Raw genomic sequence first — 27,609 nt, 5'->3', positions numbered from 1 at the left:
ACCATTGCTCATCTTTTTGCTCACCTAATGCTGCATAGATGAAGAGGCATTCATACGTCCATGTTACATAAAGGTTTTTGCACCAGGGTGAAATGAAGAAACGGGTCTGAAACCGCATGAGCGTGTTTATTGACCCCTGTACATAATTTTATGTGAGTTATAGATATATTATCAAAGAAGATCTGGTCAATGAATGACCCTCAACAAAAAACAATTTTCTGTTGTTTGTAATTGGTGTAATTATGAATGGACAGACTTATTTTGCCTGAAACAAGTATTTTCTCTATGTTTCAATAAGTAAAGGCTGCACAAATACTTAATGTGAAATCAGTTCGTGGTGTGTTTGTCCTGGTAAAAACTACATTTGTTTGAGAGTTTGTTTGAATATACGTTTTAACTGTGCAGTAATAAATGCAACTTTTGTACTTTGCGTTTTCCATTGTTTATTTTTTGATGCTTTTGGTTGTGTTTCACGAGGATGAGTCATGCTGGTCAGTGTCTTGGTTTTGAAAACGAGGAGGGATTGCTGCTTTCACTTGTCTCGGTTCACGGTTGTCACCTGGATAAAGGTGGGCGTAATGTGCGTAAGGGACCCACGCGGAGAGGCACGGAGATGGAACCAATCTCCACACTCTCCGCATAGTTCCCTTACACACATCCCACCTCCCGCCCGCCTCCCGCCCGCAGTATTAAATACATAAAAAAATAAATGTTTAAATAACCTTACCGCGCATGCACAGTTCTCAGAAGAAGACGCGCTGGAAGAGGTTTGAAGCCCAGGGAAGCCGCCGATCAGGTAAGGTTATTTAAACATTTATTTCTTTATGTATTTAATACTGCGGGCGGACAACTTCCGTTATGCCCCGAGTGTGCGGAGATTTGCCCTGTTTCTCCGCCTATTATCAGGGAAGGCGGAAGGGCAAATCTCCGCACATTCCGTGGGCGGAACAAAGTTGTCCGCCCACACTTAATTATGGGATGAAGAGTTAATAATTTTTTGTTTCAAAAACTTTATTAACATTTAAAATGCGCACATCGAAGTGTGGGTAGTTCTAACATTCGCTAGGCATGTCATAGGTGCCTGAGAGCTACCAAGCCTAGTTCTAGACGTGGTGAGCACCTGTACCTCACACGAACCTAGAATGCTTAGCTTGGGGTCCAGGGTATAAGCAAGGCCACTGGAATTATGCGACAGAAGAGGGCCAAATTATGAGCCAGAGTTGAGTAAATGCTGCGGCAATAATAGGCAAATTATGCGGCACGTTTTTAAAATAATATTGCTTCATTATTTTTTCATTTTAAAACTTGATAACACTGTCTGGGCATTGATTGCACCTCATTAGGACCAGTTTAATTCCGAAATATAACTATAAGCAACAGAAAGAAGTCCAGGCCAGCTTTGCAAAGTGCCTTCTACCGCACAGCACCATGTGTCATACCATTTTTACTAACATGGAACCATTTGACCTGGAACCATTTTTTTGGTTTTTGATAATATCAGCAGATGAAGTAGCAGATGGTGGATTATGTGTCAAATATATAAAACACCTAAATACAGCAGAAAGCAACTACAAGATTACCAGTCAATCTTTGCAAAGGGCCTTCCACTGCTCTGGAACACTTTGCCACGTTTTAAGTAAATTGTGTTCCGTGTGAGGTAGAATCAAGTTTCTTTTGTTGGAATCTGCAGATTATGGATTATGAAACAAATGCGGTAAACTCAATTATGTGGAAACGCTGCTGCTGCAGAAACTCATAATTCCAGTGGCCCTTGCTTTAAGCGTCTCAATCAATTAACGGCTGGTTTCTTTTTTAACTTTCTGCACTACCTCCACTCCCATCGCTTTCAGGCAGAGGCACCTCAAAGTCAGCATCAACCATTCAGGGACAGTTTTTGTGTGAAAACGGAGTCCATGGGGTGGCAGGTAGAAGGCCAGCAGGATTACATTCAGATGCAGAGCCCTAATCCTCTTGACCCCTGGGGCCTCACAGTAATGGTCTAAGAGACAGATGAAAGGAGTGAGATTCATAGATATTGTCACACAGAAGGTCCAGAATAGGGAGCGCTATATGGGGACTAATTTTCTATGTTTGCAAATGGCCAAAAACAGCTTTTTCAGAGAGTTACCCCAAAGAAGGAGACAATATAAGTGTTTTTGTTTTTTTAAAAGGTTCATTCATTAGTGAAGCTGGCGCTGCTGCCAGGAGTGTAAGTGGCCACTGATGATTATCATTAAGGAAACAGATGCAGCAGGACTGGGCCCAGGGGTTTGAGGGGCCCACTGCATCACAATTATGGCTGTCTACCTTTAAAAAGAGGGGCATGGCAGCTTATTTTCCTTTCTAGCATTAGGACCGAGGGGATGGTCTGTCATGGTGGGGAAGAGGTAAAAGATGCAGAGGAGTAGCCTGCTAGGACTACACTTATCATTAGCGCAGCAGGTGTAGTTGCTGTGGGGCCCAAGAGTGTGAGATGCTCACACCACCCCAATTATGGGGATATGTATGTTTGAGGTAATGCATGTTTTTGTTTGATGCATTTGCTGTTTTATTAGTCTCATATTTAGTGCAGTTTATAAGCTATACAAAAGGTACTCCTGAAATCAACTCATAAGACCTGCCACTTGCATGCAACCATCTCCCTCCTGCTCCCCCAATCCTTGCCATTTAGTTTTGGAGGGAGGGCCCGACCTGAAAACATTTTGCTTAGGGCGGCTCAGAGCAAAAAAGTTTGAAGTCCTCTGCCCTAGACCATGCATGGGATCCAAAGAGGACACCCCCCAACAGTAGCTCCCCCCCGCCCACCAACAATCACCTTGAATTAATTTCCAAAATACCATGTATCATATTCGCTCAGACAGAGTCAGCACCGGTAAACTCTCGTACTCCCTACTTCTGTTTATTTACCCACAATCAATCATAGCGCCTCGATGCGAGCCCCTACACAACAGGTCTTGTTACTACACATGCAATGACAAGCCAATGGTTACCTCCGCTGTAGGTGGTTCGGCTGAGACGGTCGTAAACTTCATGTAAAATATTCCGTGGCACCGTGACGCCAGCTGTTACTTACGGAACTCGTGCTTTCCAACAGTTGAACGGACAGAGCTTTGAACCAGGGGGGACACGTTCGAGCAATGCAATAAGTAAGAAGGCTTTTATGGGGAACATGACTGTTTGCTGTGTAGGGTTTGGAACAATTGATTCCTTAAGAACTTTAAAGAGGGATTTTTCTTTTGAACCCTATTCGGCTTCGTCACACTCAGGGTGCTGGCACAGGTGCTGCTAGCAGTTGGGCGGAGTAGGGCAAGCTTTTATAACACTGTGAACTAATGGCTTGCAGAAGCAACCGCGCCAGAGAAAACCCACAGAGCGCTGTTGTTCTGAAGTGTGAAGTGACTCATGCCCACCAGGGAAATGTCCGATAAAATAAGATGCCAGTCTTGCCCAGATAGCATTGCAGGCGTCAGGCATGTGAATACTCACTAGTCTGTTCTTGATGGACCTGTGCCCCGCTAACTGCTGCTGTTTAATGCATCTGGTACCAGCCACTGTATCCTGCAGTATCCCCCTCCTAGGTGACATGATTTCATTACCTGTGAAGACATCACAGGGGCAAGGCCTATATATGACGTAACTTCTGGTGACATAATTGTGGTACTTTGTAATGTTGAATCTTGCAAACTCCTGCCTCAATTTTGTCACAACATTTTGGCAAGTATGACTTTTGTATCTAGAGTTGATTGTGTGTACTGTATCAAGTTCACTGTTAATAGCCTATGCCAGCCGCCACCCCCACCCTCTTCCCAACACAATAACCAGCGAGGTGACAGCTTGGACGTGACGTCCAAGCTGAGGGTGGGAGCTGGACACACACGCTGCTTCTAGCCATCTCCCTCGTTACCTCTTGCCAATAGTGCGTCAGGGACTGGCAGCCCCACATCATATGGATGAAATCTGCCCCTCTTTCCCTATATGTTGGGCATTCTGCATCTTCCCTGTGGAAGAACCGGTGGATGCGTCCTGGGGTCATGTACACTTGGTGTAACATGTAAAAGCTAATTAGACCGAAGCGTGAGTTTCAGGAGACTTTAGTTGTTCTTAATAATATGTTTTCACAGTCCTTGTCATCCAGTGGTCTGCCTATGTCTTTCACCCACCGATTCCTCAACATTTCCAGCGACAGTACGGAGTCCCGTCCTATGGCCCTGTATAAACATGTGACTGCCTTTATGGTACCCCATGCCAAGCCTATGTATTCGCAGGTAACTTGTGGTTCGGTCGTGCCCATGCCCCAGTGTTGCCACATTGCCCCTGTGACTGCCCCATAGAGTAGAAAGTGTCCCTGTGGGATATCCCAAGCCGTTCTGCACTCTTCAAAAGTGAGTAGCTCCCCATCTCTGTATAGGTCTCCCACTCTCGTGGCTCCAGCCTGTTCCCAATCTTCTTTCCCCCTCCATTGTTCTCCATGCGGAAGTGCCCCTAGGAGTGTCAGTGGCATTTCCGATGGACATGGGCGTCATTTGTTAGTCTTCTGCAGGCACCTGCCCCAGCATCAGCGTATCACCTTATGTTCGTTGCTTCGGACTTGATGCGTCTTCGCAGTCTCCAGCATGGTACGAAACACATTCATCCTGTCTGGTAGGCATCCCCCTGTCCGGTGTCAGACTCCCTGCCACCCACTGTGTGAATCTCTGCAATTGCCCTGCCAAGTAATATGCCTCCATGTCACTCAGTGCGAGACCCCCCTCTGACTGTGTCCTTTTTAGCGTGGTGAGGGCTACCCTCCTTCTGCCCGTACCCCATATAAATGCTGAGATGCAGGAGTCCAATTCTCTGAACCATGTCCCCGGTATCCACACCGGTTGTGTGGTAAAAATGTATAGTAATCTGGGGAGAGCGACCATTTTTAACAGGGAGATCCTTCCTGCTACTGAGAAAGGGAGTCTTCCTCAGAATGTCATGTTGTCTTTGAACGATCGCAGTGCTCCCCCACATTACCTTCCTGCACGTCCACCATTGAGTGGAAAACCTTCACTCCCAGATACCGAAAGCATCGGGGTTCCCATTGCAACTCAACCAGTCCCTCTGGTGGTAGTGTGCCCACCTCTATTGGAAACAGTCAGGATTTCTGCCAGTTAACCCGCAGCCGAAGAGGGTGCCAAACTCCTCCATCCTGTTCTTTGACCCTCTCAGCTCCCCCTCTGTGTTCTTTTAGGAAGAGCAAAAGATAGTCAGCATAGAGTGCTATGTAGTGCATTTGCCCTCCCAGCTAGAGCCCTCTCTATCCTCCGCTGGACCGTGCCCTACACGCTAGTGGCTCTACGGTCAGTTCAAACAGCAAGCGAGAGAGAGGGCACCCCTGGCGCGTGCCCCTCTCCACCTGATACTGCTTCGATATCGTGAGTCCCGTGTGGACCCTCGCCACAGGGTTAGCACACAGTAGTTGCACCCACCATATAAATCCCTACCTTACTCCCATTTTTGCTAGGATGGTGTAGAGAAACCCCCATTCCACGCTGTCCAATGCCTTCTCTATATCTATTGCGAATATTGCACACTCCCGTTCTTCTACCGTACCCAGTTCAATTATGGAAAGTAGGCGTTGTATGTTCAGTCGTATTTCTGCTTGGTATGAACCCCGCCTGGTCCTGGTGTACCAGGGACGTCATGTGTGGGAGTAACGTCGTTGCCAACAGTTTACTTAGCATCTTGAAATTGAGGTCCAGCATCGACAGGGGTCTGTACGCTGTACATTCATGGGGGGACTTATCTGGCTTGAGCAGTGAAATTACCACCGCTTCCCGAGTGGTGTTCGGTAGCTGACCTTTCTCCCCACCCTCCGGATGCATCTCTACCAGCCTTGGGCTTAACTCCTCCACATAGGCTGCATAAAACTCTTTAGGGAGTCCGTCCGTGCCCGAGGTCTTCCCTCTCGCTGGCTCTTTGATGGCCACTCTGATTTCATGTTCTGATATTTCTGCCCCTAACTGGTCTACGTCCTCCGCTGATAGTGTGTGGAGAGGAAGCTCCACTAGGTATTCCTCTATCTCACCCTCCTTCCTAGATCCAGAGCTCTGATAAAGTAGTGAATAGTAGCTATGAAATCTATTATTTATGTCATCTTGCCTGTATAGTGGGCGCCCTGCCTGAGCCTCTATTTCAATTATGTTATTCCCCCTACGGGTCGGGTTGGCAAGCCATGTCAGCAGTCTGCGCGCCTTATGTCTCTCTCTGCGTGGGTCCTATCTGTGTATGCTCTTGCGCAGCTACCTCTCCCTTCTCCTCCAGTAAGTCCTGGCGTAATTCAGGGTGTTCCGGACACCTGAGTTCAATCTCCCTCAATGCTCAGTCTGCCCTTTCCACATCTGTGAGCAATGTCCTCCATACTCCGATGGACGTTGCCATGCACCGTCCCCTAATTACTGCCTTAAAGGCCTCCCATTCCATCACCCTGCAGTCAGTGGAATGTACGTTATCAGCGAAGTATGTTGTGATATGGCCCCTAATCTTGTGTAAGGACACCTGGTCCTCCAGGGCCTCAGGCTTGAGGCACCAAGTAGGGATGCGCTGCTGCTGTGTTCCCCATTGCAGCCTAGTCAATATCGGGTTGTTGTCTGACACAGAACGTGTCAGGTACTCCGTGCCCTGAAGCAGTGTATGCATGTCAGGTGAACATAAAAAGGTATTCAGCTGTACATGTAGGTTGTGGACATGTGAGAGTATTCCTTTTACAGTGGGTGAGTGCATCTCCACATGCCTATAACCCCCATCGGATCTGCCAGTCCCTAAAAAGCCCTGGCTGTTTTGTGAACCGGGCAGTCATGGAGAGGCGGGTGAGACCAATCAAGTTCCGGTTCTGCAATGCAGTTAAAGTCTCCCCCATAATGATCGAGCCAATGACCTGGGGCTCCAGGACACCAGACATCTGTTCTGGAAAGTCCCCCGGTCGACGTTCGGTCCATATATGTTGATTAGTGTTATGTCCTGCCCATCTAACCTCCCTGATACTATCGCGTAACGACATTCTGGGTCTACCTTGTGACCTGTGTGCTGGAATGGGACCTTACCTGTATCCACATCAATACTCCCCTTGCAAACGCCGAGAATGATGTGTAGTATGCCTGTCTCCTCCATCTCTGGTGTACTGCAGCACCTTCAGGGGCCAGAGTGTGGGTCTCCTGCAGCATGGCTATGTGAATCCCTTGCCTGTTTAAATGGGAGAACATTTTGTAGCACTTTTGCATGAAGTGCATACCCGGACGTTCCAGGATAGGAGGTTATATGTCGTCTTTTTTGTTATTGCGGTTTAACCTTCCCTCCTCCTTCAGACCACGCCCTGTGTGACCGGCTTCCAGCGACTTTCTCAGAGTGATGTGATCCTTGCTACTACAGCTCATGTCCCCTTTTGGTTGACAGCAGTGCCCCAACTTATAACTATGTAAACACCCCAACTCCCCCTCCCCAGGACAAGTGAGAATCTTTCCCCTATCCAAACTAAGCACTAGTGCTCACCAGCAGGACAGCCGCCCCCCGTGCCCAAGTTATTCTTGTGGCTCCAGAATTAAGCACGAAGAGTCTGGTACCCCGAGCTCTTGAGCATGGCCATCGATCCTCCGATCAGACAGCATCAGGGGATGGTCCTCCACCCGAACCTGTCCAGTCTCCACCTCCTTGCGTGGAGATTGAGCAGCGACAGTTGACAGCTTTCGACCTTCCTCCTGAAGTCTGTAATGTCATCTTGGCAGCCAGGGGTCCCTCCACTAAAACATTATATGCCTGTAGATGGAACAGATTTGTGGCATTGTGCACAGCAAAGGCCGTGGATCCCCTTTCCGACCCTCTTTCAGAGGTTCTCCTCTTCATTCTTTCTCTGGCCCAGCAGTGCACTGGTCTGGGCACTCTTAAAGGCTATCTTTCAGCCATTTTGGCCTTTCTTCGCCTTCCTGATCAGCCGTCTCTTTTCAAGTCCCCTATTGTTAACAGATTTCTGACTGGGCATTACTCATCTATTTCCTCCTTCTCCTTTCATAATGCTCCAGCGGGACTTGAATCTTGTCCTCAGTTATCTTATGGGTGCTCCCTTTGAGCCACTACATAATTGTCCTCTTCGCTTCCATACTTTGAATTCTGCTTTCTTGCTTGTCATGACCTCTCCTCGCAGGGTGAGTGAACTTCAAGTCTTATCTTCCAGACCTCCCTTTCATGCTGTCCATCCGGACAAAGTAGTCCTCCATACTAGGCCCTCTTTTCTGCCCAAAGTGGTTACCACTTTCCACATAGGTCAGACCATCACATTTTCCACCTTCTTCCCGCCTCCGCACCCTTCCAAAGAGGAGGAGAGACTCCACCGACGGGACCAAAAATGTGCACTGTCTTTCTAACTTGACTGTACTAAAGACTTACAGGTGGACAATTCACACTTCATGGGTTATGTGGGTGCCAAGAAAGGTCGGGCAGTACACAAATGTACCGTCTCTCGATAGGTTGTCCTATGCACTAAGATCTGTTACTCTTTATCTAAAAAGGAACCTCCAGCAGTACTAGGCACCCACTCTACCAGGGCGATGGCAGCTACTACTGCTTTGGGACGTGCAGTTCCGCTGGTTGACATCTGCCAGGCATCCACGTGGACATCCCTGCACACGTTTACTAAGCATTACTCTCTGCACAGCCAAGTCTGGAGCTACGACTTTTTGGGCGGTTCTGTTCTCCAGGACGTTCTAGTGTGAAATTAGTTCGCAGACCCACCTCCACTTTTAATAGCCTATGCCAGCCGCCACCCCTACCCTCTTCCCAACACAATAACCGGCGAGGTGACAGCTTGGACATCATCCAAGCTGTCACCTCGCCGGTTATTGTGTTGAAAAGAGGGTGGGAGCTGGACACACACGCTGCTTCTAGTAATGCCCCCTGACCTTTCAGGCTTCTCCCTCCGACCTTTCACAGCTCGTCACTTCTTAATGCTAATCTCTGCCGCTCAAATGATAGGCCTCGCGCTCCATATACAATTTCTTATTTTGTGAATAAAGCTCAGATTAATTGTATTGGCAAACCACAGGAAGTGAAATTTCAGACAATGGAATGTGGATTACATTATAAAATTTGCAAATCCTTAGAAATCTCACTTTGAACTAAAATGTAAAATTTTAAAATTTTAAATTAAAAAGAAATAAACAGCTCAGTCTGATCTCTACCCCTACTTGTTACTGAAGTGCCTAATTTGAGCCGGTGGTTTCCGGTGCTCGGCACCGGCGCTTAATTGGCAACACCAGCGCTTGTGACAGTCTGCCTCAAAGTGGCGGTTTAAGGCTAATTTAGAGATGACCACAACAACAGGTAATTCTAAATACAATATGCATTAAAAATGATTTTAACGTGCAGCCCAGTCATTCTTATAGCTTTGGAGGTCTGAAATAGTCCGAATTGTCACAATTGTAGGAGTGTGATCGTTAGTCGTTGTGTTGTTACTATCCTTGGCAACATGGCAGGAGCAATGTGTGGTGCAAGCTGCAGTATCCTCTTCAGGAGAGCTCCAGCACTTTTTCAGTTACAAATTAAGCACTGCTGGAAGTCGTACATCCCCACACCACACACGCCCCCAGACCTCTTCTCTTCTCCACCCTCTCTCAACACCCTAACATAGTTAAAAACAAGCATTTGCAATGCAATAGGTCTCGCATTTATACGAGTTTGAGCTATTGGCATTGTAAATGACAATGCTTTTTATTTAAGTTTTTTTTTAAAAACATAAATAAAAAGCACTGTCATTTACAATGCCAATAGCTCAAACTCGTATAAATGCGAGACCTATTGCATTGCAAATGCTTGTTTAATGAAGGCCTATACTGTCAAATGGTTGGATCTAAAAGTATTGAACGGGCTGCTGACTATAGTACAGATTTAGCCGCGTGGAATCGGGACTCACCAAATAATTGTTTTACCGGAGAGGGTAAACAGGAAATGGGCACTGCCATACCTACCAGCTAATTGGAAAAAAAAAAAATTATATATATATATATATATATTATCTACTGGCAGTCGCCAGTAGATAGTTATAGTTAGGACCCTGTTTCCATAGGAAATCCGCAGCATTCTATTTGGAATAACTTTGGCGCCGGTCGACGAATCCTCGCGAAATTTTCAAAATAGGTGGGGCGCTCCGCTCCGCTCCTACCCTGAAAGTCTCGGGGGGATTCGTCAAGCGGGGGCTGAGATAAAAGGGGGGTTCCAAAACACGTTTTTCCCATGCATTTTTCCATAGGACCTTTAGACACAGCTACAGCCCGAACGGCTGAACAGAATTTAATGACATTTGTCAGAGAGGTAGTCCTCAGGTCAAGGAAGTGCCTTTTGTAGGTTTGGTGTAAATCTGTTCAGTAGATTCTGAGAAAATAGCCTTTAAATCAATATATATATCTGTGGCAGCTTACGGTGCGCTTACGGTGCGCTTACGGTGCGCTTACCGTACGCGTACGGTGACGTGCGCGAGCGCGATTCTGATTGGCCGTTAGATCTTAGTAAACATTCGAATCGGTCGAAACCAGGAAGCGGCGGCCGCCATTTTCTCTCTCGCACTCTGACAGGGGGCTGAAAAACAAAGTGCAAAAACATGTAAAGGGGCTGTTTAGACAGCTCCCAAGCACCTAGCCATGTCGAGGGAGTCTCCAACGATCCCCCAAATAAAAAAAGTCAATTTTAATTTTTTCGCTAATTTCGCCGATTACGCTTACCGTACGCGTACGGTGATAAATATATAAAAAAAAAAAACAATATCCACACTCTCCCCACCCCGTGTGCAAATGGCGCACGAAGGGCACCATTTGCGCATGGCTTAATAATCTATAAAAAATCATATATTTTACCTGTCACAACGATGCTCATCATATGTCCTCCATGTGCGCACGGTGCGCGAAGCGCATCGTGCGTTCATGGCCCATCTAGCGTAACGTGGGCACGCGGTGCGCGAAGCGCACCGCGTGCTCACTGTGCGCGCATGGTGCGCGAAGCGCACCGTGCGCGCACGGAACGAACTGCGTTAAGTGGGCGCGCACGCCACAAATGGCGTAAAGTAACTTAGCATTTAAAAAACCGTACAAATTCACTGAAAAAACCATAGGTTTCACACACGTTATAGTTAGGAATTAGCATTTAAAAAACCTTGCAAATTCACTGAAAAAACCATAGGTTGCACACATGTTATAGTTAGCTGGACATTTTACTGATAAAAAACCAATGAAATTCCCCCGTTATAGTTACTGTAGGCAACTATAACTCACGCAACCGTAATCCTCTGCTGATGACATATGTGTCTTTTTGAAAAAAAAATATTTGTAATATATGTATAGCTAAAATTTAATGGAAGAAGACATGGGCAAATAAGTGTCTAAATACAGTATTAGCATCAGCAGAGGATTACGGTCGCGTGAGTTATAGTTGCCTACAGTAACTATAACGGGGGAATTTCATTGGTTTTTTTATCAGTAAAATGTCCAGCTAACTATAACATGTGTGCAACCTATGGTTTTTTCAGTGAATATATATATATGATTAGGTGAGGAGACCGAGTGAATTTCGCAGGGCTCTTCTCGAGCAGGCCGGAGGAAGTCACGCTTGGATGAGGTGTCTAATGTGATAAAGCGGACTCGTGGTCAAACCGAAAAACCAACAGACAGGAAATATGAACATAACTTAACCTGCATCATGTTGAATGAAACGCTTCCACTTGAGGCGGAAAAAAAAGGCACACAGTTATATGAACGTTTTCGTTTTAATTAATTTGAATTCTCTATTTACATTTTTGAAAACGTAAAAATATAACGTTGAAAAATCTGGGAATCTAAAAGTCAATATATAAAATATGCATATCATGTACGGACTTCAGTCTGACCCCACCGGTGAAGATTTCCGTTAACCACGAACGGATCCAAATGTATTTGTGTGTGAGACTGAGAGACATAATAAAGCCGCAATGAATATGCCAACGAACATGTCTGCTGCAGGCTGGCGTGTGCCGGAGCTGCTCGGAGGAATCCACTTGGAACGAGGCCGGCGCTCCGGCTGCCACCCGTGGACCAGCGCTGCAATCCATGCCTGCAGACACCGTGAAAGATCCAGCAATAGGGGCTGCAGCATCTCAGAAATCGATAAAGCCTTTTCAAGAAAGGGCAAGGCCCGAAGGTATCAGAGTGCTTTACGAAAGCACCATGTAGAATTACAAACGGACACATTCGTTTTCACGGGGAGTAGTGATTTACCCAGAATCACAGGATGCTTGAGCATTCCGAAGACTCACACCGTGTTGTTCAGCTTTAAAGACGGTAACTGTAGCCGTTAAGCCACATAAGTCTGGCATATTTACACTCTAAAATCTAATGATTTTCTCCATGAGGAGTGGGAACTGCAAACAGAGCATATTTAGAAAAACACTAGTAAATTGTCCAAGAGACCTAATTCAATTTACACGCTCGATAACTCAAAGGTGGGCCACTTACTGCTGTTGATAGCAGGTCTTCTCCAAACTTGTCAGTGTTCTCGTCATGTGTTGGCAGGTTGCATCCATTACAAATGCAGTGCCATATATACTGCGGACACCATAACTGCCGTTCCTATGTTTATAAAGCAATTCCAATTGATTTTCCGGTCACTTTAGAAAGAGTTAGAGGAAATTAAATTATCAATCTCGTACAATCCTCTGTCCACCGTGCCTGCTTTAACAACTGCGGCTATGAATGCGGATGTTAAAAATTACTGGCGAGAGCTAACCAGCATTGGCCGCGCGGCCGTGAAAATGACACGGCCGCGCGGCCCACGAAAGTGATTGCGGACGTTTGGCAGGTTATTACTGTAAGTGGAAATGTGAACACGAGGAAACCGACTTGAAGTTAGGTGAACTATTTCTCACATCATATTTCCTGGAGAGGTGTTTTTTTTTTTAAAAAGCCACTTCAATTTGATGTGTTTGCAAAGTAACGGGGTTTTTGAAAACACTTGCAGCTAGCTTTAGACGTGAAGCACGATTTTTGTTGCACATGGTAAGAAGGTACTCCGACCTGTGTGCGTTACAACAGGTGGTGGTGGAAATGTGTGAAACTTAAGGATTTCTTAAAATATGGCGCCGCCTTCCCTCTGTTCTAGGCAGATGGGGTTTCAAGTATTCCACCAAGGAACAGGCAGCGCCTTCCCGGTTATGTAAGGATTGTGTAAGCGTTTGAGAATGATGGCTGAAACAAGCCCGGGAGTTGTGGAAGACGCGCGGCCGCGTGTCGCACTCTGTGGTGGGGGAGAAACGTTGAAGCGCGCGCTAGGTATAGACAGCTCCTCGCGCTATAAGTAAAACAAGCAGGAAGTGGGATAAGGGAGGGAGTAGAGGAGAGAGAGGCACGCAGGCTGGCAAATGGTGATCATTTTGCGGTCGCTTTGATGTTCCGTGGCCGCGCGGCTCACTGAGCATCAAAACGGCCGCAAAATGTTCACGCAGGCTGCCAAATGGTGCACGCCCCCCCGCGCACATGCACTGTATTTGGAGGCCTGAAAGCACTAGTTTGCACTTCCAAATCCCCCCGTTTACAAAAGCTCTCGCGAGTGCAGCTCTAAAGCGCTGTCTCAGGCGAGACCTAACGACATAAATTGACACAAAAATATACAAGTGCTATTTTAACTGCGTAGTTGATATGTGGCTATTGATCTTATGGTGTAACTATTACTCTCCAATATACAACAATAATTCTAGGACATCCCCTAAGTTCAGGAACGCCGTTAGTACATTAGGGTAAAGAACAGTTAATGTGAAAGAAGCTTGTTTTTACATATGAAAAATACAACATACGAAAATAATGAAATAAGGAAGCTTTACCTTTACAAGACGAAGAGCTCTTATGAGGCGAAGCAATCGTAAAGCTTTTAAAATGGATTTAATCATGGGGCTTCTAGATACACGCATCATTACTAAAAGCCACTCTATCAGCATCTCTGCTGCACCAACTAACAGAACGGCAAAATCAAACTTGTTCCAGTGATTTCGAAAATAGAACTTCCGGAGTGCAAGTATCTGCAAACAAATAGACATTTTATTTTGCAATAGAATATTTACAATTTTGACAAATGCTTAGGCTCGATGTCAGCTGTAAAATATTTTGGCTTCAGTTCCTATGTTTAAGTCTGGCCTAGAGACTGCTTTAGCTGTGTCAGTCACTAGGCTAATGTAATCCATAAACTAATGGAAGTGCCTATTTATCCGGGCGCCAACCAAACACTACATAAACTGTGGTATTTACCCAGTAAAGGGCAAAATAGTAGATAATCTCTAATATTTATCCAGTGGCTGGGAAAATATCTGAAACTTCACTGATTATCCAGCTGCAGCTAAACGGTAGAGATCATGTACTATTTGACCGCTGGTCGGATAAATAGCGTGAAGGAGGTATTTATTTATCCTTACATAAAGGAACAAGCATTTGCAATGCGATAGGTCTTGCATTTGTGCGAGTTAGAACTATTGGCGTTGTAAATGACGTCAGGCACTTTTTCCCCCTACCCTGTCCCCAAGCCATTTCCTGGAAACAAAAAATGTTTTTTTGTACTTTAGTGAGGGGATTGCTGCTATTGCACAAAGGTTACTTATTTATGTCGATTTGAAAACTTCATACGGTATGTATAAAACAACCATAAAAGTGTTCACATATAAAAAACGGATTACATTACTCGAAGATAGTATCAAATCAAGTTAAAAAAGGTAAGGCTGATAATGCTTAACATACACCATGGGGCCAAAGTTAATCACATCTAAAAACAGGCAATATAATTTCTTAAAAATATTTTTGAGTCATCACTATGTAGGTAGAACAATGCTTTTGCATGTGTTAAAAGTGTTAATGATATAAAGTGCCACCTTAAAACAAACCCTGGCATCATTTAGCTCAGACAGATATTTTACTGCTGCAAGGTATGAACAAACCACTACTGTTCGCCAGCAAAATAATAACTTTTAAAACCAGAATAAAAGCCACAGAGCAACATAAAGCGCACAGTGCTTTGATTACTATGACCATCACATGGGCAAGGAGTTGAGTCCGAGGGACAAGTTTTCATGCTGGGGAAGGCAACGAGATGATGGGCAATTCCCATTCTAAATCTGACTAATACAAAACGATGTAAAAGGTTGGAAATATGCATTGGATAATCTTAACAGCCCACTTGAGATGTTAGTGTTAGATAAAAGTTTACATTTGGTTTCCTGCTCTCACAGTCAAAGCAAGCTTCCCTCCTACAATTCATAAAGATATCTTTAACAGCTCATTAAATGATGTTACTTGTTGAGGATTAGTCCGTGGTGTCATCTTAAATAATTTACAGTACAATGAACATATATAACTTAACCATGGGATCTTCATAGCATTATCCAGTGTAAAAAATCTAAAATAATTGATTTTGTAAAACTTGTTTCTTCTTTGGACCTATACAATGCAGGAGCACTAAAGGACAGGATGCAATTATATCTGTGAGGTACTGAAGTGCTTCTGCTCTATGTATAATCTCAGTAGAAACCGAAATGTGCAAGCTAATAAGGCGTTTGAGGAAGCAGTTTTCCTCCATCTGCAGATCTTTACTGTTGTGGTGTCCCCACACACCAGCCCCATATGTTGCAATTGATAAAACCCTTGCTCTATATATTGTTATCATCTCCTTGACCGGCCTATAGCCCAATTTAGCTGAAAATCTAAAAATGCCTTGGGTCCTTCTATTCATTTTACTCCTTACATTGGTAATTTCATGACTCCATGAGCCATTACCTGAAAAACTAATGCCGAGGTAACAAAAAGTATCCACAGAGGTCACCTGTGATTTAGCCATAAAAAAAGTTCTCCTTTGTTTAACCCTTGTCCCGCGGGCCATTGTATAAGTTTTACTTCTATTAATAATCAATTTCCTGGAAGCAATAAAATACCCAAAAGCGTCCATTAAACGTTGCAGCCCCACTGAAGTCCTGGCTAGCAGGGCAGCATCGTCTGCGTACAAAAGAACGGGTCTGGGTGCCCTGCCACTTGAGGGTTGTCGGCATGCACTGCTTGTACAGTCTGGTCTGCCCCATAAATAAACAAGTAAAATAACAAAGGGGCAAGTACATAGCCTTGCCAAATGCCACGTTTAACTGCAAAATTGTTAGTGCATTCCCCTTGGGGGCCTAAATGTACGTTACGCACCAAATCCTCATATAATCTTGCCACAAAACAAATAATTGGCCTTGGTGCCCCCATAGCAAGTAAAGTTGTCCAGAGGATACCATGGTCTACTAAGTCAAAGGCGCTTCACTGGTCAGCAAAACAGAGATATAATCTCCCTCCTTTGGCACGAGTATACTTACCTATAATAAGATCTAGATTCACACATTGACGGGTTGGGTCACGAAGAGCACACCGCTTTCAGAAGGGGCTTGGTTTAAGGAGCTGCATAAGCTCACAGGGTTTGGGACCTGGGATCTCCTGGGGATCTCTACAATAGAAGACATTGTTGAAAAAGGGGAGCTTAAAACATGGGCAACGCTCAAGCAGGAATATGACATGAATGACTCCCAATTTCTCAAATACGCACAACTGCGTCATGCATGGCAGACGGAGAATATTCAAAGCGAGCAACTCCCGGAATTTGGAACTTTAGAGGGCAGGCTCCTGCAAGAAGAATTAACGCATAAGGCAGTCTCCTTCACCTATAAAACTATCAACAATAACATCCCGGATCGGCTGGTACAGCTCCGAACAAAGTGGGAGAAGGAGGTGGGCTTCATGGAGGACATAGACTGGGAAGCGGCATTAATGCACCCCAGAGAAGTTGCCATAAAGGTGAGGCCCTGGCTCATTCAATTTAAGATGTTACACCGAATGTATTACGACAGGGACTGGCTGAATGGGAAGGGCAGAATCCCCACTCTGTCTTACTTGCACCACGACTAAATGCAACTTTTTTCACAGATGCTGGGCATGTCCTGAGCTTCAGATATACTGGGCGCAGGCAATCGAGTTACAAGGAATTGTTCTGGGGGTGACGTTGCCGATGGAGCCACGGTTTGGGATATTGGGGATACCGAGTGAGGTAGATGTCATCAAAACACAGTTAAGTTTCACCTCCCTGGGGCTGGTAGTCACCAAGAGAGAAATAGCCAGGAGATGGGCGGTGGCTGACAAGCCTTCAATTAAGGAGTGGATGAGGGGAATGGACATATAGATGACGGCAGAGAAAACCATGTACCGTAGCAGGGGGTGTCCCAAAAAATTTCGCAAAATCTGGGACACATGGAGAAGACACTTTGGGCTGGACATGGGAGATGACACACAACAGTCCATAACGCACACAACACAGGGGACTCCTGTAAGGGGGACGATAGCGTACCGCCCTAGAGAACATCCTTGGCGACTATCCTCTACTGTCTCCTGGTCCCAAAAGAAACTGCATTACCCCCACGTGATGGCACTGGTGGGGAATATAAGTCTACACAAACCAAAGGGGTGGCAGCTTTGTTGATGAAGACCATGTTTCTAACTGTATGCAATCGATTATTGCAGATGCACTATGTAAGAACTGTATTGTAATAATTGTTCAGTTGAAAAGAAAAAAAAAAAGATTCACACATTGCTCTTTAGTCCCCAAGCCTTTCCTAAAACCAAACTGGGCCAGTAAAAGTATTGGGCATTCCCAGGCGCATTCTTCTAATCATTTTTGCAGGTCTTTGCTCATCACTTTCAAAAAAGGAGAATTGACAGTGTCCCAGAACAGTTTACTATCATCTCTGTCCGTCATTTGGGATAATTTCAGCCAAGGTGCATCTTGCAGTTCTTTTTTCTTATATGAAAGTACCTCTTTTTGTTTAAATCTAAGAGATTTAATCAGTGTGTGGTCTCCAGGTTGTTTACAAAGGGCCAGTTTCAAATCCCTGTTAATAGTGGTGCATGCATGCATTTAGCAGAGCCTTTGTTATTGGGAAGAGTCAGGAGAGCATCTATAATGGTGGTAATGCCAGTAAAGTATTTGGTTAGAGGTGATAACATCTTCTAGGTAGCTTATGATATAGTCTTAGCCCTTGGTGCAGATTTCATGTAGAAGTTTGGTCTGGTCTAATCCATTCCACTTAATACGGTTCCTATTTGGTCTAATTGGGACAATGTTAGTGGCACAACTAGTAGGAGTAACAGTGAGCTAATCACAGAAGAATACTAACAAAATGATAGAGATATGATCACTCAAACCCAGGCAAACAACCCGTGGTACGGAGCACCACTTACATGCATTGGCATATATTAAGACATGGTCAGTAACAGAGATGGAATTCCTCCCTGTGAATGTTGGAATGTAATTCCACAACTATCCTGGGCATTTTCTAGTAGATGAAAATCAAATTTGGTAATCACAGAATTTAATTCATTACCATAGTCATTATGGGGAGCTGCCGATACCCAATCCCATCCTCATCAGTCACCCCACATACACTTGTGGCAAAGTATGGGCATGTATGAATGTTGAAATCTCCAATCCATAACAGTATAACAATGTTAGTGATTGAATGGAGTAAAGTCTCCAAGCCCTCTGCAAGGGCTGTTACTACCTTACCCTGGGGTTTGTTAAATACATTATTCGAAAAATTGACCAAAAGAATATCTCGGCTTCCCCTGGAAGTTAGCCATAGAATTAATGAGTGGGGACCAATTGTTATTTTCCTCTTTAAATTTACCGGGAGCTTATATGACATAAAAACCATAAGCCCCCCCTTTAACTCTCCCTGCTATAGATGGCTCAGCCTCCAACCAATGTGTTGTGAAACCCTCAAAGCAAACAGGTTTAATACACCAGGTTACTTGTATACATAATATATCCAGGTCACTTATGAACTCCGTCCACCCTAGGGTACCCTGTTTTTTAGCTAGCTCTCCCACGTTCAAAGTTGCAATTCTATAACCACCTACCAACCCTTGTCTGCTACTACTAGGATGCAAAGTGATAGGTAAAACAGCTGTTGTGCTTTGGTGGTCCACTATATCATCACAGGGAGACGGAGGGGCAACACATGAAATGGCAGTAGTATCATAAAAGTTCCAAGAAACCATCTGTGCGTCATCTTCCCGCCCTTCATTAAAAAGAGTCACATTCATTATATCTTTCCCTGTCTCATGTCAATTGAAATCCTGAGTGTCACTCAGTACATGGTATCTATTGGATACCTCTAATGATTGAAACATGGGGTGTACAGATACAAGGCAATTAACTGATGGACCTAATCTACTTATCTGTGGTATGGAGGGCTGGAAAGGCCTGTAGAAGAAAACCAGTGGCTGTAGCAACATATTGTATTCAAGATGGGACTGACGTACCTCTCCCATAAGGACACCCTTAGCCCACCTAGGTTCCCTAACATTAATTATAATGCAGTCTCCAGCCAAGTTTTTTCTCAGGGGACCAATCCAGCACACTTTATCGGCATCCCTTACTGGGAAGTGGCAGTTCCTATTCAACCAGTGAATCACTCTATTCCTTAACGAGTCGTATGGTTCTATTTGGCCAGGCCGTAAGGAAGGGGGCATTAGTTATGACCGCTACATAGGGGGCACATTCTGGAGGTAAGTCAGTGGTGACCTGGGCATCTACAGCATTAGCTTCCTTTAGAGTGGTAATTCTAGCCTCTGTTAGTGAGGGAGCTCTTTGGTATCACCATGCAATGAATGTATATCATTAGCATTGTTTGTCCCTGGCTGCAACTGTACTTGTGGTATAGATACAGGAGCTTGCATATGATCCACGAGAGAAACTTTGGATATAGCGTCTACAACCTGTGACTTATTAACACATGGTGATGCTAAACTGCCCCCCAGTGGGTTAGTTGTAGTAGTTACCTTTGATACTAATGCCCTACCAGGCCTGACAGACCCCTCTATAATTTTCCCCTTAGGGGGTCTATGAAGTTGTGTCTTAATCTGCTTGACCTTGACAGATAAGGCCCCCAGCTTTACTGAAATTGGAGCCAGCACTGCTTCCAATCTAGAATTATTCTCATCAATGACACCCGTTGTTATGTATTTATGTCATGGCATTTATGTTTTATATTGCTACTTGTGGAAAAAAGTAGTTTTTTTCTAGGTCACACAGATTAGAGGGTTATCTCCTGTGACATAATCTGAAGCTCGGCAGCCGTGGACGGAATTTACCACAGTTAATTATTGTTTCAAAAAGCGTATATAGTGGATTAAATATTCAAATGAAAACGCGTTTTTCCTCACCTGTGGTTTGCGATGAGTGTTGGCAGAAAGTAAACAAGTATTTGCAATGCAAATTGGTCTCGCATTTATGAGAGTTAGAGGTATTGGCGTTGTAAATGACAATGTCTTTTACCTACCAAATAAATGAAAGAGGAAAGAATATGGAAACAGAAAGGATGGTAGAGAAAGGAGGAAAATGAAACGGTGATGGAACGAATATGTGGAAAGAGAACAACTGGAGTGAAAATAAAATAAAGGTGAAAATGGAAATGGCACAATAAAGACAGAATGATGAAAAAGAGAGTTAAAGAAAGCAAAAATGCCCAAAGATTAACACGAAGCCAGAGCTCACTGTTTGTCTATTGGAAAGAGATGGTAACAGACATGCCAGTCCTAAAAACAGCCTTCCCTGCCGGAGGGAGCACGCTTCGCATAACAGACCTACTTCTCACATTATAATGGTCTCTCAAACCATGTAGGCACCTTTTAATTTCTCTAGGGACTTTTGTCTCACTAAGAATGGTAAAACTATCAATATGAGCTTGTAATTGTTATGTACAAACAAGACAAAAAGAATCCAAAAGTATATATTAATTTGTAATTAACCAAAGTATTACTGATGTTTATAACCTTAAACTAATAATATAATTTGTGTCCTATAAGTCGCATTATGATTTACATGTAAAACCCATCATTATCTGTGAATGATTTTAAATCAGAAGTAAGGTTTCTTGTTAAAAAATACTCTAAAACCCAGGACTGGGTGAACTTTGTTTTAGATATTTATATAATGGGTCACTCCCAGTTGAGAAGCTTTGAATGAGAAGGGCATCCACTTATGATGGAAGGACAAATTGTCATGGTTTAGTGGGATGAGCTCTAAAAAGAAAGGCTATTTTATAAAATGTATAGTGCTGGCTCTGAACGACATTGCATTTGTTACGAAAATGATTTGTAGTTATTGATGTTGATTCACCAAAATGCTTCAGATAGTGGAAGTGCCATCACATGACCTTTGACCCTCCCCCAATGACATCGCAGGAAGTGACGTCACATAACCTTTGACCTTAGAGACATCAAAATAAGAGATGTTGTGATCTTTGAACCTGTTGGTGTTGCAGGAAAGGATATCACTAAAGTTTAAAAAAATGCACAATAACTGATAATCGAAATCTGAAAATTAGCTAAAATGCATTTTAGATATCATCCATATACAGACTGTCATGAAAGGCCAGTGGCGGAACCACAAAAAGTGAGGCCCACAGTCATCATGCGCCAGGGGAAAAGAAATCACAGGTCAACTACAGTCATCATATTCCGAAACATAGCTCCAAAATCCTAAATACTGCCTCAAAATCAAAGACAGAATGCCCACATGCCAAGACAAATCTAAAATATGTCCAGGCATCCCCAGGCTAAATGATGACTCAGAACAGCCTTATCATTAAACAGAAGTTACCTTTGGATAGAACACGTTTAGGGTCAACTTATCACAGCCAGTCTGCTCCCAGGCTCCACACACCCAGACCCAGGTTAAAATGGCCCAACAAAATATGCATATTTATTTTATTTTATTTCAGATTTATAGTGCGCATGGCTGTCTCAGTGACGAGGTGTCCCAGCGCAAACCAAGGACCAGAAACAAGAGCCAAGGAGAGAGACAGAGTGATTAGACAGTAGAAGTAGGAAAAAGCCATGTCTTCAAGGCCTTGCAAAATGCCAAATGATTCGGAATAGTTCTGATAGGGGTCGGGAGCGAGTTCCAGAGTTTTGCCCACCATACAGCGGAAGGAACTGCCCCCGGCCCTCGCTCTCCAGACTCGGGGAATACAAACCAGAGCATGGTCAGCGGATCGCAGCGAACGCTTAGGCACATAGGAGTCTATCAGATGGAGTAGCCCCGGTGGAGCCTGTTGTGACAAGATCTTATGTGAAATACACAGCACCTTGAATTGAATCCGCTTGTCAACCGGCATGGAGTTTGGGGAGGACGTGCGCCACTGAGCAAGATCTAGGCAATGCAACCAGAATCCATGCTTAATACTAGCCTTGTTAGCTCCCAAATAGAGGAAATATCCGTAGTCCAATCTTGACAAAACAGACGCCTGGACAATGGTCTTGCGCACCTTGGGAGGGAAGAACCCGAGCAAAGGTTTTAGGCCACGCAGGAGCTCGAAACAGACCCCCGCAACGACTTTTGTTTGTTTATTGAAAGTCAATCCATTATCAAACCACACACCCAGATTTTTTGCAGTCTCTTTAGGGAGTGGGGCGGGTTTGAGGCGGTCCTGCCAACATTGCTCAGACCATAGCTCCCGGTCCTTCCCAAACAACAGAATCTCAGATTTACTGGCATTTAGCTGTAAACAGTTTGCTGCCATCCAATCGGAGATAGCCAGAAGATCTTCCCTAAACTTGTCCAAATTGGTGTTGCATTTCTTCGAGAAAGCTATCACCAATTGGGTGTCGTCAACATACGCCACCAAAGACAGCCCCCTACCCTTAGCCACCTCTGCCAGGGGGCTGACATATAGATTGAACAAAAGAGGGCTTAGTATGGAGCCCTATGGCACCCCCTGATGCAACGCAAACTCATGAGAGGTGAAAGGAGGTACTAAGACCTGAAAAGATTTCTCCTCTAGAAAAGACCGAATCCAAGCCAGAGCTGAATCCCTGATCCCAATATCCTGTAGGCGATTGAGAAGTATCTTATGGGACACGGTGTCAAATGCGGCACTTAGGTCTAAAAGGACCAAGGCCGCAGAGTCCCCTGCATCCAAACTGCCCCTAATGGCTTCCGACATGACCAATAGCGCTGGCTCGGTGCTCTGCCTAGGCCGGAAGCCATGTTGTGAAGGATCAAGGATGGCATACTGCTTGATGAATTTAGACAGAGTGGAGTTCACATGTGCTTCCACCACCTTAGCCAAGAAAGGCAGCTGGAAAATGGGCCGATAATTACTAGGTTCGGCCGAGTCCAAGGAGGGCTTTTTTAACAATGGGGTAACTTTTGCATTTTTCCACGCCCATGGTACAGAGGCTGCCAGTAAAGACAAAGTAGCCAAATCTAAGCTCACATCGGAGATCAGAGGGTAAAACTGGCGAAAGTGGGTGGGGGACACAGGGTCGGTCGGGGAGCCAGATTTGATTTTTAAGCACCAGGCCTCAAATTCCAGGGGCGTTAAAGGAGGAAATGACGCCAAGCTGTTACCCCCCCATATATCACCCCTCTTGCCCCCCCTCCACAAAGAGAGCTGCCTTTGGTAGCGCCAGATAAATCTGCTCCACTTTGTTGACAAAATACTGAGCCAGCTCGTCGCACTGATGGTTGGAGGCGATAGGGGAAGCCCTAGTGACCTCTGCCCTCTACATGCCATCAAGCAGGGAGAAGAAAGTCTTGGGGGGATTAGAACTGCCCAAGATTTTACTGGCCACAAACTCCGCTCGTGCTCTCCGAATACACTTATGGTACTGCTTGATGGCCGCATCGTATGAGCGTCTCCAGGCACACTCCAGCTGCTTGCAGCCCTTCTTAGCTTGAGATAGAGCATCATTGAACCTTGGATTCGATGGCCCACGTCCCTTTCCTCTCCATTTAGCTGGAATACATCTATCCAGGCCGGCCATCAGCCATTCATGGAAGCACGAATTTGCCGCGTCCACATCTGGTGGTAGCTGAGGCCTATGCCCAGATAGCCAGGCAGAGAAAAGCTCCAGGTCTAACTTGTGCCATGGGCGTTTGAGAACTTGGGCTGAGCAAGTTATGTCAGCCTTGCCCTGCAGCTGCAGAGAGAATGAAACCAAAAAATGGTCTGTCCAAGCCTGCGGGATCGGCGGATAGATTTTATAGGGTTAAGACTAGAAAAAATAGGGTCCAGCAAATGGCCGGCCACGTGAGTACCTTTGAGAACGTGTTGCATCAGCTGGAAGGCCTCTAAATCGGCCAAGAAGCTGAAAATCTCGGCTTTCTCACCACTCTCGAGGTGGAGATTAAGATCCCCTAGAATAGTGAAATTTGCCGCCTTGCTGGCAAAGTGTCCCACTTTACTTAGTAGGTCTTCCCTAAAACCACTTGCGAGCCCGGGGGGCCTATAGATTAGAAGGCAGGATATTGTGAAATTGTGGGTTAGCCTGATTTTAAATGAAGCACTTTCGCAGCCCACTATGTTCTCCTTAAACAGGCTGAGGGTGTATGCTTCCTTAACCACTACTGCAATACCACCTCCTCTCCCCCCTCTCGATTTATAATTTCCAACATATACTCATCTCACACACAACTCTGAATTATTTCCCTTTCTCCTGTCATCGCTGCCTGTGTACACAGAAAACCTAAATGCCAATTCCGGGAGGAGAATGTATAGTTTATTAATTGATTTGTGTCGCCTATATTTAGCCTGTCAATAGTAATAATTCATACTGCTTTATTTTATATACATCAGGAATAGCCATCATAGCTCCATGAGGCCTTGATTCATGCTGGATCTTCAGATTAATCACTGACTGAGTAAATAAATTGCCTTTAGGTTAATTTTAATTGAATGTGTTTTATTTGGCTACCATACAAATCTACAGTATGGTTCCAGCGTTCCTGAACTTTTGTTGGACGCTGTACACTAATTATTTTAGTCATATACTTAACACGTGCCACAAACTGAATTGCCTAATGGTTCATTTTCAGTTAGAGTGCACCCAGTCACATCTCGCTTGTCTGAACAATGTGCACACTGAACTTTCTCTGATGTGTGCACACGGACACCCCTCGCTTATGAACACCTGGCCTGCTGGTACCTACGTTCACAAAGCAATTTTTCATCGCTGTATATTTACTGCCCCCATTTTAAGGGACCGGCTGTAGGTCATTCTCTCACCTTTGTGCTCCTAGACACATCTCATATTCTTGAAAGCAACGCCACAATTCTCTGAAGCATGAGCGATGTAGTTGAAATGCAAGCTGCTTGCAATCCTAAAGTCATGCCTGAGTTAAAGAAAAACAGCAGGAGAATTGTGCAGATAAAAACCAGGAAAAGGCCAGGATATGCCAGATAAAAAGGGACATGTGGGTGTTTTCAGCAATACCAAATAGCAGGTCGTTATGAGACGAAATTGCCCCCTTATCAACATGTTTATGCTTTCTTTGTCCTGTGAAACTAGCACAAGGAGAATAGCTGTCCTCGACCATAAGCTTGTGGATACACTCAAAGCCAGTTTAAAAGGTTTTTGTGAAGTGTATGTCAAGCCTCAGCGGCATCCTGTCACAGCATAAAATTACATGAACCGTTTTATCAGGACTAAATGGTGGCGAACAAATGACCTTTGTGTTGCTTGCTGAAACAGGAAAGACTTCTAAACACAGGGTATTCCATGCTTTAAGAGACAGAAAGGGCCTATTCTATCTTGTGCTGCTTACAAAAATGAACAAGTTTATACTCCCTTGTGCAGATCAAGGAGGACAAGTTGTTAGATACATATGACGTGTCCTTTTTAAAAACAAAATGACACGGAATAACTAGCTGCACAGAATACATAGAGAGGAAGGGCAGAGATCACTATTCAATGTAGGATAAAGATATGATGTCTAGGTGAAACTCCTGAACCCGGATAGTTATCCAACGAGATGAGAAATGTGTCCTTATTCCTCCCACAAACCGGACTTGGTACAGACCCCTCAATAGACCACTACATGCCTGATATCCGTTTAGAGATGTGATCTGCAACACATTGATAAAACAGTAGAGTTACTATGTTTATAGGAATTAAATATCGTACTGGATTCCTTTGTCTCCGGGTACAATGTTGGCTGTGTCTGGTGGATTAATACGTTCACGGTAGTGGCTGGCCTGTGTTCAACCTTATTGTCACAGGTTCAAATCCAGGCGGGTACATTAATCCTTCTGAGGTCGATAAAATGAGTACCGTTGGGTAACAAACATCTGTTATTCAGCACTAAGGTTGGGTGAACATGTGCTTTACAAATACACATTATGCTATGCAACTTTAGTAGGCACCGTTTACATAGCAGGTCTGGCTCCTTCTTCTGCTCCTCCAATACATTTCTGAACAAGTCTGAATTGTAAAACTTTAAATGATCAAACTAACAATAATATCTGACATAAAATGAACTCTGACTCCCACACAAGCTGGTCTTTATGAACTCAAAGCATACCGTACAATAGCGCCCTTACATTTTGTCTGGTATTGAAAACAATGGTATAACGAGGGTAACAGAAGTTGCGAAAGCAGTTCACCGGGAACATGCAGTCGTGTAGGATAAGGCGTTACTTTTTAGGAAAGGCATCTTTTGGTGCAAAAGGCCAACCCGATACGCATTCATTTGTTAGATATACAATCTAAACTGTTATGTAAGCTGTTTTACGTCGAACCGGTGGGTATGCACGGTTTATCTTTACTTCACTATGCTTTTTTTTGTTGGACTTGTATATAGCGCAAACTCGACCATAAAGTATCAGAGCGCTTTACATGAGCATAAGTTGCATTACGGATGGACACATTCATTTTGTTAGGTAAAGGGGATATTAAGTGATTTGCCCAGAATCACAGGGTGCTTGAGCTGACGCCGAGACTCGAACCTGGTTGGCTCCCCAACTTCAAAGTCGGCCGCTCTAGCCACATCCTCTCCTTGACCTACAATGTAATTTTACCATTGCCAGCGACAATTATTAAGCTCGGAGCCTACAGTAGTCCTCTCTGTGCTACCCCCTAAAAGGTAGGGGAGCCTGCTTTTCAACATCCTGTGCAGCCTTTCATGCCGGTGGTATATTCTGCAACACGCAAGCAGCACATCACCCAGCCCCGCCCCTCTTACGCCTGCACTTCCGTGTTTACAACTAGAACAGAACGCCTTCGCTCCAATTCCATCTGCGTTGTCATCGATGCCACCTGCCAATCACGGTGTTCTGTAGATACCCTCGCCCCAACGATTTGCGGAACCCACTGCCTTTAATAGGTAATATCAATCAGAAAAAATATAATAAAATACTTAATTAATAAACGCGGTACCCTTTAGACCCATTTGGATATGATATGAGAGATACAAAATAGGCTACGGCCCCTCTCTTCCACAGTTCATTTTTCAGAGGCTTTCGACGCGCCGTTAGAAGGATCACAGCCTTGAAAGAGTGAACGCCCCACTTTCCCACCTCGGTCCACTACAGTTTAGTTTTGCATTTAAATAAACACATCGTACAGTATCACACAAGAGCGGGCTAAACAACACAAGCACTTGATAAGGCACTTCAACTGGTTAAGACGCGTGTCCCAACATACACCTAAAGTACCCAAGGCTACTGATACTGCGAGGGGGAGGGCCCGAAGCTGCGTGTGACGCGTGGGCACCATTTAGAGCCTTGCA

At 44.7% G+C, this 27,609-nt stretch overlaps 1 protein-coding gene across 1 annotated transcript in view; it reads right to left on the bottom strand.

Moving 5' to 3' along the window:
- Positions 1 to 27,609, bottom strand: part of LOC146860813 (sperm-specific sodium:proton exchanger-like) — a 4,738,575-nt gene that overhangs the window by 1,569,173 nt on the left and 3,141,793 nt on the right. The window contains exon 13 of the mRNA XM_085646173.1: positions 13,856 to 14,050. Coding sequence (XP_085502299.1) covers positions 13,856 to 14,050 — 195 coding nt within the window. The remainder of the gene's footprint in view (positions 1 to 13,855; positions 14,051 to 27,609) is intronic.

Source organism: Triturus cristatus, chromosome 3_1, assembly GCF_964204655.1.
Source record: "Triturus cristatus chromosome 3_1, aTriCri1.1, whole genome shotgun sequence".
Classification (NCBI taxonomy): domain Eukaryota; kingdom Metazoa; phylum Chordata; class Amphibia; order Caudata; family Salamandridae; genus Triturus; species Triturus cristatus.
This window is presented reverse-complemented; position numbering and strand designations above follow the sequence as displayed.